Source organism: Muntiacus reevesi, chromosome 22 (genome assembly GCF_963930625.1).
Source record: "Muntiacus reevesi chromosome 22, mMunRee1.1, whole genome shotgun sequence".
Taxonomy (NCBI): domain Eukaryota; kingdom Metazoa; phylum Chordata; class Mammalia; order Artiodactyla; family Cervidae; genus Muntiacus; species Muntiacus reevesi.
Window position 1 is genome coordinate 15,057,733 of NC_089270.1, and position 17,651 is coordinate 15,075,383.

The 17,651-nt window shown below is 35.1% G+C and overlaps 1 protein-coding gene across 11 annotated transcripts in view; it reads right to left on the bottom strand.

Moving 5' to 3' along the window:
• PTPN13 (protein tyrosine phosphatase non-receptor type 13) overlaps window positions 1–17,651 on the bottom strand; it is a 217,145-nt gene that overhangs the window by 101,759 nt on the left and 97,735 nt on the right. For 10 of the 11 annotated variants that reach the window (XM_065914102.1, XM_065914101.1, XM_065914100.1 and 7 more), the window contains 2 exons: window positions 16,323–16,410; window positions 4,818–5,384 (listed from right to left, as the gene is read on the bottom strand). In XM_065914102.1, coding sequence (XP_065770174.1) covers window positions 4,818–5,384; window positions 16,323–16,410 — 655 coding nt within the window. The remainder of the gene's footprint in view (window positions 1–4,817; window positions 5,385–16,322; window positions 16,411–17,651) is intronic. The other variant, XM_065914107.1, reaches the window with a different exon arrangement.

Below are 17,651 nucleotides of genomic sequence, written 5' to 3' on the forward strand. Positions count from 1 at the left end.
TCTCATTAGAAAGCAGATGACTTCTCAGCTCTTGAGATAGAACAGAGAGAGGTGGAAAAGAAAAGCCTGGAAACAAAGAAAGAAAAGAGTAGAATGGGACAGTCCTATGCTGAGGTGGAAAGAGTGAAATGAAAAGAATAAAGAAAAAAAAATAGGGAGTGACATCAAATTTTAAAACTAGTTTCTATGCGAGAAAGCTGTTATGTTCCTCTCTGCCTCTCCTCTCCTACTTTATGAATGGTGTTGCTCAGTTGCTGAGTTGTGTCTGACTCTTTGTGACCCATGTGCTGCAGCATGCCAGGCTTCCCTTTCCTTCACCATCTCCTGCAGGGCCGCCCAAGACAGACGGGTCATGGTGGAGAGTTCTGACAGAACATGGTCCGCTGGAGAAGGGAATGGCAAACCACTTCAGTATTTTTGCCTTGAGAACCCCATGAACAGTATGAAATGGCTTTATGAATGTAGAAAATGATTAATAATCTTAGGAATAATCTTTTATTTATAATTTTTAACTTTCAACTACAATTTATTCCTTGGAATCTTTCTCGTTCTTAATTTTATTTTGTTCCCAAAGAAATCAGAGCACTTAATACTAACTGTTGCTTTTTGATAGCTTACTCTCTTATCTCATCAGGTACTGGATAACCATTTTACAGATCCTGCAATAAAATAGCCCCATCAAAACACTACCCCAAAAAGGAAAATAACCCCTCTGTCTGCTACATGGTTAAATGGAGCTCCATCTCAACCTCTCACCCAGTATGGTTTACTGAAGGAAGACCCAAATGAGCCTTTATTTCATAATAAAATATTGTTTCATTACATTAAAAATGATATAATGTTATTAAGAAGAGACCTAAGGGGTCTGATGATGCCTGAAAATGAGATGTTTAAAATGGTACCCAAATTCCTTCCAGCACCACTCCATGATTTTAAAGTCTGGTCTCCCTTGTGCTAGTTGGCTGGTTGGTTTTGTCAGCAGAGGAGATGCTGTGGAGGGGATTTAGGTACAGGTTCCTTTCAAGAGGATGGGGCCTGGGCTAAAGGAAACTGCTATCCATTTGAGGTTGAAGGAGACAACAGTCTTTTCCATCAGTTCATGAATGTTCATGTGCCCCAAAGAATGAACTGAAATTTAGCAATTTCTTTTCTTCTGATAGTTTATTATCCCACTGGACACCGTAATACATCTTTTTTAAAAATTAGGAGGTAACATGTAGTGGGAAATCCTTAGACTGGAATGCCAAATCTGTGATGGAAATTTACAATCTCCCATAATGATGGAAACTTTATCATTAGCCAGTTATGTGATCCTGGGTATGCTATTAAATCTTCACATGCCCAAGCACATGCGCTCTAAAACCTCATCTAATTCTAAAACTACTGATCCTCAGTAGCAACTTCCAATTGTAAAGATCACAAAAACTGTACAGAGTATTATAACTTTTAAATGCTTTAAAATAGGAATGTTTCAAAAGAAAGGTGTGTAAGAAAATGGGTATATGAATAATATCCACTGTTCTGCTTGATTTGTCACACATAAATGGGATCTAGGAAGCCTACTTTTCATAAGAATTAAATAAGTGATCTGTTATTTTCCACTCTTTTTTCTTCTTAGTATACTAGCTAAACTCTTCATATTAACAATCTGTACTTTGCACAGCCAACATAAATTATTTTACCTTTACAAAAAGACAGCACAGCATAAAACCAGCAAGTTACTTAACTAAATAACTAGTAAGAGTTATTGCTTTTGAATTCCAAACTTCAAACATTCCTTTCAAACAATGCTTTTAGTCAAAAGCAAACATAATTTATTACTACTTGCAGGTTACTATATAATAATGGAGCTTATTTAACATGGTACAAGTATTTCCATAATAAACCAACATTTTCAAGGTGTTCTATTTTGTTTACTTAAATTTGGTTATGAAATATACTCTAGGGAAAAAACTGGTAGATATTTTGTGGGAGCAAATGCTTCTGAAAACTCTTTTAATGCCAAAGATAGATTTCAGGATAAAAATTGTCCTACATCAAATAATTGAAAGCATATTTTATCTTACTTTTAAAAGGAAATCTTTTCCTTTTCTTGTATCTCTTATAATAAATCTAAAATTTTTCAATTCAGATTTTTTTTGGGGGGGTAACAAGTTAGTATTTTGAACAAATAAGGGTCTATACAGATTATATTGGGTTGGCCAAAAATTTCATTTGGGTTGTAACCTTATGGCCGACTCAATATATTATCTTTACAGATATATATGTATATATGCATATCTGAAAACGAGTTGATCTATTTGAGTTTCTTTACACTTACACATACATGTATGCACATGCAAACCATGACAGAGTTTTGCTTATAGGAAATTCCTATAAATTACATATTCAAACAAAACATGTTAAACTGACTATTTACTATAATTTTACTATAATTTTATTTTCACCAAAGTTTTGATTCTTTTACTATTTAACTCTCAACCAAGGTTCAAATGTAAAAACACTTCTCTCCGACTTCACACATCCAAACTACTACTTGCAGAAGGGGGAGGCAAATGGTTAACTAGCATCACCAGCTCAATGGACATGGATTTGAGCAAACTCCACGAGGTAGTGAAGGACAGGGCAGCCTGGTGTGCTGCAGCCCATGGGATCACAAATAATGGGACATGACTTAGCTACTGAACAATAACAACAACAATTTTAATATTCACATGTTAAGAAAACCTGAACGACTGAACCTCTTAAATGTGAGAAAGCCATCTAAATTGGTGTGTATATTCACTCCTTATATTCCGAGATGATCATGGTTTTATCTGTCTGAATCACTGAAGGATTGTTCCCTGCCGCCCCCCCCCCCCGCCCCCGCCCCCCCGCCCAGCAACAATGGGCAGAAGTTATTTACATAAATGTCTCCATGAGGGAATGCTCATAAGAATGTGAAGCTAAATTATATTCATATGTTAGCTGTGGTGTAACACTAAATAGTCATAAAATACAACTTCTGAAAAGAGAGACTTTAAGCTACAAAGTGACTACTTTTTGCTGTCACAACTCTAAGACTTAAACAGTGAAATCATGCATAAAATAAATTTCTAAGTTTTCATTTTCTGTCTTTGAAAGCTTTTAAATATGTATTTACTTAACTCCACCGAGCCTCAGTTGAGGCATGCAGGATCTAGTTCCCTGATCAGGTATTGAATCCCGGCCCCTGCACTGGGATCTCAAGAGTCTTAGCCACTGGATGACCAGGAAAGTCCCTGATTTTGAAAACTTTTAGATCTAGGTTATACTCGACTATCTCATAATGCTGGCTAATACTTATAAAAGTACAATCATATACAAACCTATAGTATTAATTGTTCAATAATTTCCTCCATAATTTCAATTTCCTCACTAATATGCAATTCCTACGTTGAAAAAAATGCAAGGCTTCGTTTGTGAGAATTAAAGCACAATGTGGAAGGTATTTTCAGCTCTAGAACTATGCTTGAAACTTAAGTAACAGGACAAACCTTTAGCAGAGTATTTTAAGGGCAACCTATGAATTAAAAACATTCAACTAGGACACTGACTTTAAAAATACTGAACGAATATGACCCTGCATTATGTTACTACTCTCACTGAACTAGAAGCACCTTAAAGCCCCTGAGTTATGTCCCAGGGGTCTAGGGATCAAGGGGCATATATAAAACTTCAAGCTTCAAAAATGTAGAGGATGAGATTGAAAACACTTATTTTGCTTTCTGTTCCATCTATCTGTACTAAAAGTAGCCTCTATCCATATGACTAGAACACAATTTTATTCTATTCAATATACTGTGCTTTGTGCATCAATCAGGTATTTTTGAAAGAGCATTCCCCTATAAATAGTAAGAATTGGTAATTGATAAAGTCATTTTATGCTCCCATAGTAATTTCATAATAATTTATTAATCACTTTACATTCATTACCAAATTTATTTATTTTTATTAAGCCCATTTTATATACATGGGCTTCCCTGGTGGCTCAGATAGTAAAGAATCTGCCTACAGTGTAGGAGACCTGGGTTCAGTCCCTAGGTTGGGAAGATCCCCTGGGGAAGGGAATGAAAACCCGCTCCAGTATTCTTGCCTGGAGAATCTCATGGACAGAGGAGCCTGGTGGGCTACAGCCCATGTGGCTGCAAAGAGTTGGACACAACTGAGTGATTAAGCGCAGACACACATACAGAGTCTAACCTAAGACCTGGCATGATTAAGCCCCACTGCTAAAGTAAGGATCACTTAACTGCTGAACAGGGTAAATAATTCAAGCCTAGGCTACCTGACTCTAAACTGATAAAACTAAATACTATGATGTCAAAAAACAGAGATCTAAACAAAAATAAATGAAAACATGGATCTAAGCGTCATTCCAGGCCACTGCACTATCACCAGGCTAAGCTGCACTTGGATAACTGATTTTGATTAACTGTATCTCATTTCCATGAACCAGTCCTTTACGGAAGCCTCCCACAAGATGGTGCATGAAAGATGATGCTCTGGAGGATTAAAAAGCAGCTGAGGCATGACCCCTGCCTACCTAAAATACTGAGAGACCATAAGGTGGCTGAACCAGGTCTGTTTAGCAGAGATGACTTTTGCAAACAGTGTACTTTCGTCAGGGTTTTCGTGGGAGGAAGAATAGAAGCTGACAAAGAAGAAAGAGCCTGACTTGGGTACAAAGGTTTGGCAGTGGAAATAAGACTTATGGAATGGTTTCATAACCCTTCTTTATTTCAAAACACAATTGTAAACAATTCAATTCTCTCTCAAACACACACAAAATTACTAACCTTCTACATTCATGGCTTCTCTCAGAACCTGAAGTTTCTTTTGTCTTTCTCGGATTCGGTCCAATGCACTTGATATTGCCGAGGAGGTGGGCAATTCCCGTGTGTGAAACGCTGGGTCCATTTTCTGAGGGCCGAAGATATCCAAGGCTAGGCTTCCATCCGAGTATCTTGCCTCCTTTTTCCTAGGAGTGGTTGAAGTCCGCACTGTGACCGCCTTAGGAAGACAGTGCTGGTATCTGTCAGTCTCCCCAGAAGAGAGGTCTCTGTCACCTGTGCAAAGCAAGTCCATGGACGAAGCCCAGATCTTCTTTCTGGGAAGCACGTCAATGCCAGGGACAGTTTTTTTTTCTGGGCCACTAGATTTGAATGGGTAAGGGGAGCAGGAATTTTCCGAATCTTCTTGTCCAGAGTTATTATCTGATGAAAGGTCCTTGAAATAATCTTCCTCATCTTGTGTGTCTTTGATAGATAGAAATCCCATGGATTTACTAAGCCCTTTGTTAAGAAAGGCCTGATGACAGAATGGAGACTTGTATGTGTCTAGAACATCAGAAGTAGAGCTTCTTCCTGGAATGATAAGAATCTATCATGTATGCACAAAATTTTCAGAAAATAACTGGAATGTAACCTTACTATTGACAATGAAATTGGTGGCATTTTCCAGTTCTCCAAATGGAGAATCAGAGATGAAATGGGATGGTGATGATGATAAGGGAACTGGGAAAAAAAACGCTGTGTTTGTTAGTTGGATGCTATGTTTCAGAGTCTAATGTTTCTTACCAAATGTTATCAGTAACATATAGAACTTGGTTTTTAAAGTAACATTGTTTTATATTCAAAGGTGAATTATTTGGTTTTAAAAAATTATATGTGATTCTGATACTATCCAGTTTGGTAGATATTAATTATTCATAAAATGATTTGGAGTTAATAATAGAATACATAGTATACTCTTTTAATGGCTAAAGACACAATTCAAATATGTATTATTTCAATATAAAGCCCTGCCATTTTCTGGTCATTCAAATAAATGTGCTCAAAGAAAAAACAAAATATTCCTGCTGTAGTATTTGGAATTATTGAGTATCAAAGTTTTATTAAGACCATATATGTTTCCAGAAAATTTGATTATGTTTAAAATCCAGACAATTTGATTGGGTTTAAATTATGTAAGAAATTTAATTTTTCTATAGCAGACCATCATGTCCTGAAATAGTTTTTCCTCTCAAACATTATGCATCAATATTTGTCAACTGGAATAAATTACCCATTCTTATTTACACTTTGGTCCTTGACATAGTTAAAACCAGTAAGTCATTCTAATATTTTTTTAAGGCAGCAGTCTATAAATGCATTGAAGAGGAGCAAAAATGCCCAGCCAGAAACTTTTTGAATTCACAGATTCAACAGCAACAAAAAATCACACATATATATGGCTCCACTATTTAAAAGAGAAATGTAGAAAAATACTTTATAGTTACTAACATCAATAACCCATAAACACTGAAGATTTCCTGAATGACCATCTGTGATCCTTCTTTGATAAGTTATTTGCTATGGATACAATATAAAATGATAACTAAAACCCTTTCCAGTAATAATAAATTATTTATTAACATATTTGAATAAGTCAATTGCCTCTTCGGGGTAACAACTATTAGCTTTCTTCCCTCACCACACATTTTACCTTAAACATCATAGTCAAAATTAATTTCAGAATGGCAACACATAACTGCTTGAAAATTAGATTCAAATGTTTTGCTTTTCTTGGAACTCATCTTCCCCTGAACATGAATCCATTCAAGTGCAAGTAAGGATACATCATATATCCAGGGCTCAGAATACTGGGAAATAGACCATCCCACATCTGGATGTATAGACTGCCACACATTTTGGATCCTAATATAAAATAATTTAAAACTGATAAGCATATGTCTATGTTACAGTACTTCAGTGGTGAATTACATTCTTAAATCACATATTGAAACTGAGTTATTTAAAATTGTATTAAAAAATAGAGAACAAAGATATTCTTAAAAGTTTATAGAATACAACAGATAAAAAATAGGAATCGAAAGGATTTAAGAATCATAGAAGCATACATGAGCTCAACATTCTGCCTCCTTTTACTATCTTGGCTACCAAGCTGAGCCAAACCTTGGAGAAAATCAAACAAGTATTCTGGCAGCAACATAAATTCATGGTCAATCATGATGGACACTCAACATCACTCACTTTTCACAATGACGGATTCACGTTTCCTCCTTCTTTCCCACCTTAACTCTCTATCTGATGGTCTTGTCTCATATTCCACCAAGAAAAAAGAAGTTGTCAGAAGAGAGCTCTTTCACTGTTCCATGACTAATTCTATATATCTATTTGTCTCGGCAATCTTTTCCCTACTGTCTCAAAGGGTGACATTTCCTACCAGTTGAAGGCCAATACCCAGTATGTGTTCTATTCCCCCCTCCTGTTACTTTTATCAATGATTTTGCTTCTTTGGTTAATGTCTGCCTGCTCTGCTTCCATCCTCCTCGTCTCCCATTTCTACTGAGTCATTCTCATTAGCATACAAATGTTCCCTTATATCTCTATCACAAAACAAACCCTCTCCCCTCTGATCACATTCCCCTCTAGTTACTGCTGTCTCCAATTTCTCACTTCCCATTCATTATTCTACCCACTTTAGTCAACTTCCAGCTCCTCTCCAACCTGGTAGCTCCCATCATGTTATCACTAATGGCATCCATATTACCAAATTCAGTGGACACTTTTGTATTCATATTTTACTTCTCAGTGACAACTAACAGTGAGAACAATCTCTTGAGGAATCACTTTCCTCTCTTTACAAGCCTGGTTTCCTACTCAGACAGCTCCTTCTAAGTCTTTTTTTTCCTCCTCTACTGGATATCCAATTGTTGGTTTTCCTCAGATGTTGCTTTTAGAATCTTTATGTTTTCACTCTATTAACAAGGCTTTAAATACTATCCACATATTGACAACTCCCAAATTTATATTCATGGCACTGACTTCTTCTGGGAGCTCCAATCTGAAACAGAAACTGGAACTTCTATTTGTGTATCTCAGAAGCACCTCAAAGCGAACATGCTTAAAACTAACCTTATGCCTCCCACACCCAGAGATGTCCATTACCCCACTCTTTGCAACTTGGATCAGTGGTGCCATTATTCAACTGATTGCTCGAAACAGAAATATGGGCACCCTCCTGAAACCCTTCATCTTCCTCATTTCCCATATTAAATTCATCAGAAAGTGCTGCCTACCTAAATTCTCAGATATGTTACTCCATGTGATTATTTCCAATTCTCCTGAAATTCCCTTATTTCTAATTAAAATTACCACTTGACTAGATAACTGCAATGGTCACCCTGCTTCTTTTTGCATCCACTATACTCCACTCAACAGCCAGAACCATCTTTTAAAAGTGCATTCCATGATGTCACTATTCTTAATAAGTCTCAAAGGCATAATTATTGCACTCCAAATATAATTTAGACTCCTTTTGGGTGTGCAACTTGAATCTTTTATAGGGATTCATCTCCACTTTCTTTATTCCATCCAGGCCACAGGTTTTTCTCTGTTAAGGTCTCTTATATATAGGTTAGGGCCTTTGTATATACCACTTTATCTTCCCTGAGTGGTCTCTTCTAGACCTTTTTTGTGGTTAGTTGTTTCCCATTCTAAAGTTTTACTTATGACTTCTTCAGCAAAGATATCCTGACCACTACTGACATATCATGAGACTATTTGTAACAAGTAAATTATCATCCCCTTTTAGGACATTAGTATTTAATAGCAATATATAAAAGGGCCATGGTATTCTAAAAGAACCATGTCTTCTCACTAGCCATATGAAGTTTAAAACTGAAAGTTAATAAGGTGGCTCTTAGATTACTACTACTTTATAAATGCTAGCTTTTATTGTCTTCATGAAAATTGAAAGTGAAAGTGAAAGTTGCTCAGTTGTATCCAACTCTTTGCAACCCCATGGAATATACAGTCCATAGAATTCACCAGGCCAGAATACTGGAGTGGGTAGCGTTTCTCTTCTCCAGGGGATCTTCCCAACCCAGGGATAGAAACCAGGTCTTCCACATTGCAGGTGGATTTTTTTTACCAGCTGAGCCACAAGGGAAGCCCTTATGAAAATTAGTAGATATAGAAATATTTCCCTTCATGTTTATTAAAAAATTCAGAAAGTTATCATTTTAAATTTTGTAGGGTAGTACAAAATTACAGTGAATATAATTCACTTAAGCGTTTACACAAATATCAATCTTTAATTTATTTTTTAAAAAGTTCACACTAACTTCCTACTTTGTTTCTATAAAATATGACTCATTTTGCTCTATATATCTGAAAATCATATTATAGCTAACCTAAGATCTCATGACTGTTACTTATAAAGGATGATTGTGAACCACAGTTAAGGTCTCTTCTAGTAGCCAAGAGCACAAAGAAAGGCATGATGATACAGGAAGTGGAATGAGAAAGTAAGATGGTGGGGAGGGGAGGGAGAAGGCATTGATCGCTCTTCAGGAAAACAGGCAAAAAGTTGTGGGGGTGTGAAATAAGGTCCAAAGTGATTCATATATACTTGTTACAGATGATCTAAAGTAAAATTGTAAGAGCTATGAGCTACAAAAATTACTAAAGGGAGAAACAGCGTGGGTGACCTGTTGAAGGAAGAGATAAGAAGTGGTAGGAAAGAGATGTTTTGAGCTAAGTGGTTTCTCCAGTGAACCTTCTAGCCTAGGACAGCTTCTGTTCGCTTTTTGGAAGAAAAAGGAGATACATCTTTAGGTAAGGACACAGAAAAGTGGGTTTCAGCTGGTTACAAACATACTAGTCTTTAATCACATATTCCCAATGGGCAGGAGTCTTGATGTGTCTTGTTATGTCAATGATACTTGCTATCTTCAACCACACGAGATATGTAACTGCCTTATTAATACTTCACAGGTAGATAAAATACATATGGCGTCATACATAGCAGAATAGCATCATGGCTGTTGTGATGCTACAGTACTTAGGGAAAAATTTTCATTAATCTGAGAACTCAAAATTAGAGCTTAAATATAGAATCTGGCCATATAAATGAGGAGAATCATGGCATTCTAGGCCCGTGTATTAGATGCTTAAGTCTACCACCCCAGTGAAAACCATCAACTGTTAATACCAGTGCCACCTCCCATGTCTGATACTATATAAAATGCAGTCTCTTCAGCTGCTTCCCAAAGCTTTCCAAACATGTGCCCAAGCTATTATAATTACTTTATCGACAAGCAATAAACAGCACTGAAATCATTAATTAAGTATACCTAAAAGCTATCCTTGGGCTTCCCTTGTGGCTCAGCTGGTAAAGAATCTGTCTGCAATGCGGAAGACCTGGATTTGATCCCTGGGTTGGGATGATCCCCTGGAGAAGGGAAAGGCTACCGACCCCAGTATTCTGGCCTGGAGAATTCCATGGACTATATAGTCCATTGGGTTGCAAAGAGTCCAAAAGAACTGAGTGACTTTCACTTTCAATAGCTATCCTTACTACTCATTTTGATCACAGGAAACTTAACTAATGGTATTTCTGAAAGGAATACCCATTGTAGCTACTCTTAAAAGATTTCAAGAGGAGCTTTCTGTGGTATTTTCCCATTCTGATAGAGTTACAAGTTCCTTCACCTAAACTCACAGAGCATGCTGGACCTCTATGAAGACATTTTTCTTGCTATATTAAAATTATACATTACATTCTATATCTGCCATTCCTACTCATTTTCTCACCTCCACCCCTAACTGGAATAATAACATAAGGGGCCACGTCTTACTTGCTTTTGTATTTCCAGTTCCTGATAAAAGAAATTTCAAAAGAACGTTTGTAGAATAGAATGAATACATAACTTATGAAATCTTTTTAAGCCAACTTAGGTAGCACAATCTACCAGAAAGATTACTGTCAAAAGATGGGGTTTTAATTCTGGCTTTATCATTCCATCCATGAGCTTGGGCAAGCCACCTAATTTCTGTTTCTCACTTCCTTCATCTACGAAAATGTGGATATAATTTGCTATGCCTTCTTAATGGTGATAGGACAAATAAACGAACCCATTTGAACGATCATAAGCTCTTCTGAACAAGTAGCAGCATAAAATTCTAAATTTTGCCTCTTTTTTTTTTGCTTCTGCTTTATTTTTCTCAGCATGTAATTATCTACTGAGGGAGAATTTAAGTTCCTTTTGAGAGAAAAATCATAACAACAGAAATCAAAAGATCTCCTAGAAAAGTTTTCGATTCTATAATAAAAAATCAAGTTATTCAGAACAAGTAGTCACTATAGGTAGATTTTTCCATTTCTTAAGGATGTTTTGAGTTCAGAGAATTTACGGACATTAGATTACACACAATTATAAGTATTCAAAGTTAGAATGAAACCACAAACATTTTCCTTTCAGAGAGTATGTAGTTTGCTAAAAAGTAAATAGCAAACAATAAACTTTGAAGAGGTATGAATAAAAGATTTTAAGATCATAAAGAGTATTCATAATATAACATATTCCACTTATTAAATTAAAAAACCTTCCTTGTAGAGTACACTGTTTTAAATATTTTTGTTATTTATGATTAACATTATTCTTAATGGGATAGCATCATTTATCTTTCCCCTCACACACAGACTCAAATTCACAGCACCTCTTAGAAAATAACTACAAAATGACATTTCAGTATTAAAAGAGGCTCCCTGATTCCCATCTGTCCTGACAAATGCGATCAGGTACGAAAAAAAAAGAAACATGATATTACCAATATGCCTGAGTTCTGGAGCACTATCGTGCTGATCTGATCAAGGTGTGGGTTTCTACCTTAAGCTCGCTTGGCAGGAAATGTTTGATTTCTTTCTGCTCAGTGCAGGCATTTTACTTCGTGCAGTGGCAGTATTAAATAACAAAGGAGGGACACACAGTCCACGAGTTTGGGCCTTAGCTTCTGTAACAGATCTCAGAGGTGAGATATCAGGAGAGACTTTTTAAGTTCATTCACTCATAGATGAAAAATTTTATTGCTATGTTTTAAATGAACAACCAAATCACTTAGGTATGAGGAATTATCTCTAAAATTGTCCACTTCTTTTAATCTAATTCTATGTCTCACTGGAAAATGTCAAATCTTAACATTTTATTTATTGAGAACAGTGGTCAGGAACCGAATAAACCACAGTTATCACTACATGAAGGTTTTAGGTTCATCTACATCAAAGTGAATGCCTTACTACTAATGTAATATGACAGTGTTGCTTTGCCCAAGTGATCACTGACAGTTAAGAACTGGTACTGTCCCAAAGTAATACCTCTATCATAGAATAATATTTCTTCTTTATGAGTTAATTTTTAAAAAGATTTATATTATATAAGTTTATGCCACTTAGCTCCTAACTTCTTCTGTCTGATAATACCTATAAATTAGTACACTATATTAATTCTGTCCTTGAGATGTGGTTTTATAAATTTTTTAAGGAGAAATAGAGCCTTTGAGCATTATTACTAGTGTGGTAAGCAATGGCTAAGATGAACTGAAGAATCCTCTCTCATTATAGCTGATCCAGCAAAGGCTATCTGCAGGTGGCTCAGTGGTAAAAGAACCCACCTGCCAATGCAGGAGACTCCAGAGGGTTCGATCCGAGTTGGGAAGATTCCCTGGAGTCGGAGATGGCAACTCCCTCTAGTATTCCTGCCTGGAAAATTCCACAGACAGAGGAGCCCAGCAGGCGACAGTCCATGGGGTCTCAAAGAGTCGGACCCGACTGAGCATGCACACACACAGTCCCAAAAAAGGCTACTGTTTCTTTAAATACAAGAACCTCTAATTCTACCCTAAATTAGAGGAACTCATTCAGGTTTATTCTGTGTTACCAACTGTAATTCCTTACAAATTCTCTTGAGTTTTGATATTGGGGACATTTTATTCTCTAATAAGCAGACAGGATTATAAGAGAATTAAAATCAATGGGTAGGCTATTTAAAGATTTCTCTGTAAATTTTCTTAAGTTATTACAGTCAATTCTAGATTATCTGCATTCAACAGTCTATTAGTCATAATAATTCTAAAGCACTATTAGACAATAATACTGTTTTAATATTATAACTAAAATGGTGAACTACAGTTTACTTTTTACTTTGAATGCAACTTAATGTTTAAAATAAGTTATCTAAAAAAGTAATCAGAGTCTCATATATTTATTTTTGGAATCATTAAAATTATATTATAAACATGTTATTATATCTAACTTTCTCATACTCAATCAACAAATATTTATTTAACATCTACAAAAAGCAACGTGCTTAATTTGGTAGATTTTCCTCATCTCTAGTATATACATGTCTAGAAAACTTAATTTTGTATATGGCTTTCATAAACAGTGTGGCTCAGCTGGTAAAGAATCTGCCTGCAATGTGGGAGACCTGGGTTTGATCCCTGGGTTGGGAAGATCCACTGGAGAAATCCATGGACTATACAGTCCATGGGGTCGCAAAGAGTCAGACACAACTGAGTGAGTAATCTAAGATAAGTAAATAACTGGCTATTTAAAGTATTGGGTTGGCCAAAGAGTTTGTTCAGGTTTTTCTGTAATGTGGAAAAACCTGAATGAACATTTTGGCTAACCGAATATGTTATAAATAAAACAGATAGCCAGCAAAGACCTACTGTACATACAGCACAGGGAACTCTACTCAACACTCTCTAATCTAACCTAGTGGGAAGAACCTAAATGGGCAAAGAATTTGAAAAAGAAGAGATACATGTATATGTATAGCTTTGAATCACTTTGCTGTACATCTGAAAGTAACATATTGCAAATCAACTATACTCCAATATGAAATAAAAATTTAAAAAACAGCTAACCAGAAAAGGAGAAGGCAATGGCACCCTACCCCAGTACTCTTGCCTGGAAAATCCCATGGACAGAGGAGCCTGGTAGGCTGTAGTCCATGGGGTCGAGAAGAGTCAGACACGACTAAGTGACTTCACTTTGACTTTTCACTTTCATGCATTGGAGAGGGAAATAGCAACCCACTCCAGTGTTCTTGCCTGGAGAATCCCAGGGATGGGGGAGCCTGGTGGACTGCCATCTATGCGGTTGCACAGAGTTGGACATGACTGAAGCAACTTAGCAGCAACCAGAATAAAAAGGTATATTGTAGAGTAGGTATAGATTCAATTCAATCTCTATTGCTACTTCTAAAATATTATATAATAATTAATGTCTGATAAAATAAAACTGAATCATTGAAATATAAACTAAATTATATTAACATTTGTTAGTTTTCAAAATTTGATAAACTAAATATGACAGGGTGATCTTTTTCTTTAGACTCAATAAATTCATGATGCACAGAGATAAAATGAGGGATCTCATATTTATAGGAACATTTTTTATTCTTAAAGAAACTAAGCTTGTTTTAGTTTAAAAAAAAACTATCTTTAAAAATTAATCATCAATAATATAGCATTAAAATGACTAAATCAACAGGTAATATCCAAGCATACAAACTTCAATTTTATAACATGGCCACTTTGAAGCAGGAGATGAAGGGAACTACAAAAAGAGAAAGTACATAAAAGAGAAATAAGAAAGCAAGGAGCAAGGGAGAAAGGGACGTAAGAGAAGAGAGAAGGAAGGAGTAAGAAATAGAAAGATAATAAATTAAAAAATCATTTCTTTTAAATCTAATGTTCACTTATCAAAGTATTCATCATGACCCATCAAAAAGGACTCATGTATTCCTAAAACAGGGGACTGATTGAAAATTTGATGGACTAACAAAGTGTTGCTATTTTTAACACCAAGGTTCACACTATATCTCAAATCCTAGTATCCTTAAAGACAAAAGAAAACAGACTTTTTTTTACCTATGAGAGGAAGGTGTGTCTATGCATCTATACACACACACATACACACACATATTTGAGGAGTATTTATTTTTATTTATGTAAATATTTATATTATATATATATATATTTGAGGATGTAAGTATAGTAAGAAAACAGAAAAAGGGTTAAAAATACTTGTTAAAATTTAAAGTCTGCCTTCTTTTCTGACCTATGCATAAACTAATAATGTATGTATTAGAAACAGAACTTTATGCAACTCGAAGTAAATTAAATATATAGATGACATGAAAGCTTGGTGCCTTTTCAGAAAAACAATCCCTATTCACAATAAGTAAAATGAAAGCAGCAGAACAGACACGTAACTGACAGCACCATGACAGAATCAATCCATTCAGTTCAGTCGCTCAGTCGTGTCCGACTCTTTGCGACCCCATGGACTGCAGCAGGCCAGGCCTCCCTGTCCATCACCAACTCCCATTAGAAACAATTGTATTGCTTTTCTTGATTTAAGGTAAGCAGTACACTTGCTTAACGCACATCTGTACCTCTTGGACACGAGAGTTCTGAATTCTGCAAAACGCTTAGTCCAGATAATCAAATGTCTGTTTTTGGTTTTCACAGTGAGAGTTTCTCATAGGTTTTAAGTAAGACAGCTGAGTTCTGATGATCTAATTAAATAGTTAAACATCTTAATTTTTAATCTGACTATATCAATTAGAGTGTCATAGTAGAATATATTTAAGCAATATTTACATTTACTTTACTCTAGCTCCTAGACCTAATACAAAATATTTCACTCACAAAACATTTTTGTTAATGTTTAAATGACCATGCTTATCAATATTGCTTGATGGGAAGTAAAGAGAACAAAGATAATTAGCAAAAACAAAATTTCATTTTATAAATAAACCACGCTTGAAACTTAACACTGAAAAATAAACTTTCATGTAAAAAAATGTATTTTTTCTACTTTTACTTCATGTGTTTTGAATCTGATTTTGTATTCATTTCCTTAAAAAAATAAATGTAATAACTATGTAGACCCTATAATTATCTAATGCTATTGGCAAATAGCAAAACCACTCTTCATCAGTTTTTACTTACTAAGCATTGTATAACCTAAGACACTATTTGGTAAGTGCAAGTCGTGAAACTCATTGGTCATGAAATCAATTTAGTGGGCTGAGATTAGCATTTAAAAAAAGAAATAGAAAATAACAGTATGCAACAAAAATAATGTTCTTTTCTGAAACTTTTGTTTTAGTAACATTTATGTTCATAAATTTGTGTTTTATCATCCTTTAAAATGTATTTTTAATATAAAATATCACGATAAAGTAAATAAAGATATTATTGCTATAATAACAATATCGGGAAAGAAATGATATACTGTGGGTGTCCCGACTGTATTAACATTTTCTGCATAACGATCAAGGATTTATATATTAATACATCCAATGTTCCTACCTGTTCAATGCCTCCACTTTGCACACTTATGATTATGATCATAATTACTGATTTCCAAGCTAGGTTAACTATGATTTTGTAAAGGAAATAACAATTCTAAAGTCTAAAAATTTTCTGTTAACACACTCTTACCTGTTGGTAATCCTTTTCCTCTCAATCGGTCTCGGATAGCCTGGCTTCGGTCAGGCTTTTCCTCACTGCTACGGGAAAGCTGATCCGTCTGTACACAGGTAATCAAAAGTTAAGTGTGACAAAAGAATCTCCCTTTTGTTTATGGTAAGTGTCTACAGAATGACACCAGCTAGATAGTTTTTGGAAGCTGTAATATTTGAGTAAAAACATTCCACATATGCTATTGTTAATATATATTCCTTGGATAAGATTTATGTAGCTTAGTTCTGGCCAATTCATCTTCAGGAAATACAAGCCAAGAAACATCTATCAAAGCCTAATCTGCTAACTAGGGAACAAAGTTAGCCAAACTAAAGTGGTTAAAATGAGTTCCATTTCAAAGCAATAAACTTGAAGTATTCTTTTTTCCCCAAACTATTTTTATCTCTCAAGTGTGATTAAAATTTTAAAACCACATTAACTCTGGTATAATAAAGCTTTCTCCTGATTCTAACTATGCATTGAGGGTGCTGATTTAAATTATTTTTGAAAATAATTTTCTAGATTTTGCCTGCCAGAAGTTACATTTGAAATACATTTTAAACTAAACGGATATATTGAGAGATAACAATTAAATTTAAATCAATGCTCTTTTGATACTCTTTTAGAACTAAATGTTTAAGTAGTCTTAAACTTTAACAACTTCAACCGAGGGTACCTGTTTAAAATAAAGCACGTCAAATTAGATCAAATTCCACATTACAAGGGCTGAAATGTTAAGACTACTACAGTTTATTCAGATGATCAATTAGAATAGAAACTTCAAGAAATAAAAGTAAGCAGAGAGAATGGTAAAGAAAAATTACTTAACTCTGGCACCGAGAGCATGCATTGTCTGTTTACACACATACAATACGTTTTAATATTTCTCGATGAGTGGAACTTGTTTAAATATGAATTATAAATCCATTTAAGGTAGTATATTGAAGGCATTATGCTTCCTACCTATAAGAAGACTTAAATGGAAATATTTCTGAAATGATGGTGTTGTTTCAATTATATATTAGTTCACATTGTACTGTATTATCAGTAACAGAAGAGACAATATCCTGTATCATCTTTGGGAATTCCTGCATGAACACTACTATTAATAACAGTTCACACTGACTGAGCAATTACTATAAGGCAGGTACCACCTTAAGTGCTTTACATACTTAATGTTATTTAACTATTAACTTCACATTACAATAAAGGGAGAAAGAGCAAATTTCTAAAGACCTTGAAGCAGCTCATCAATATTGAAATAATTATCTTTACAACTACTAATATGGGTGGATGGTATGCACTATT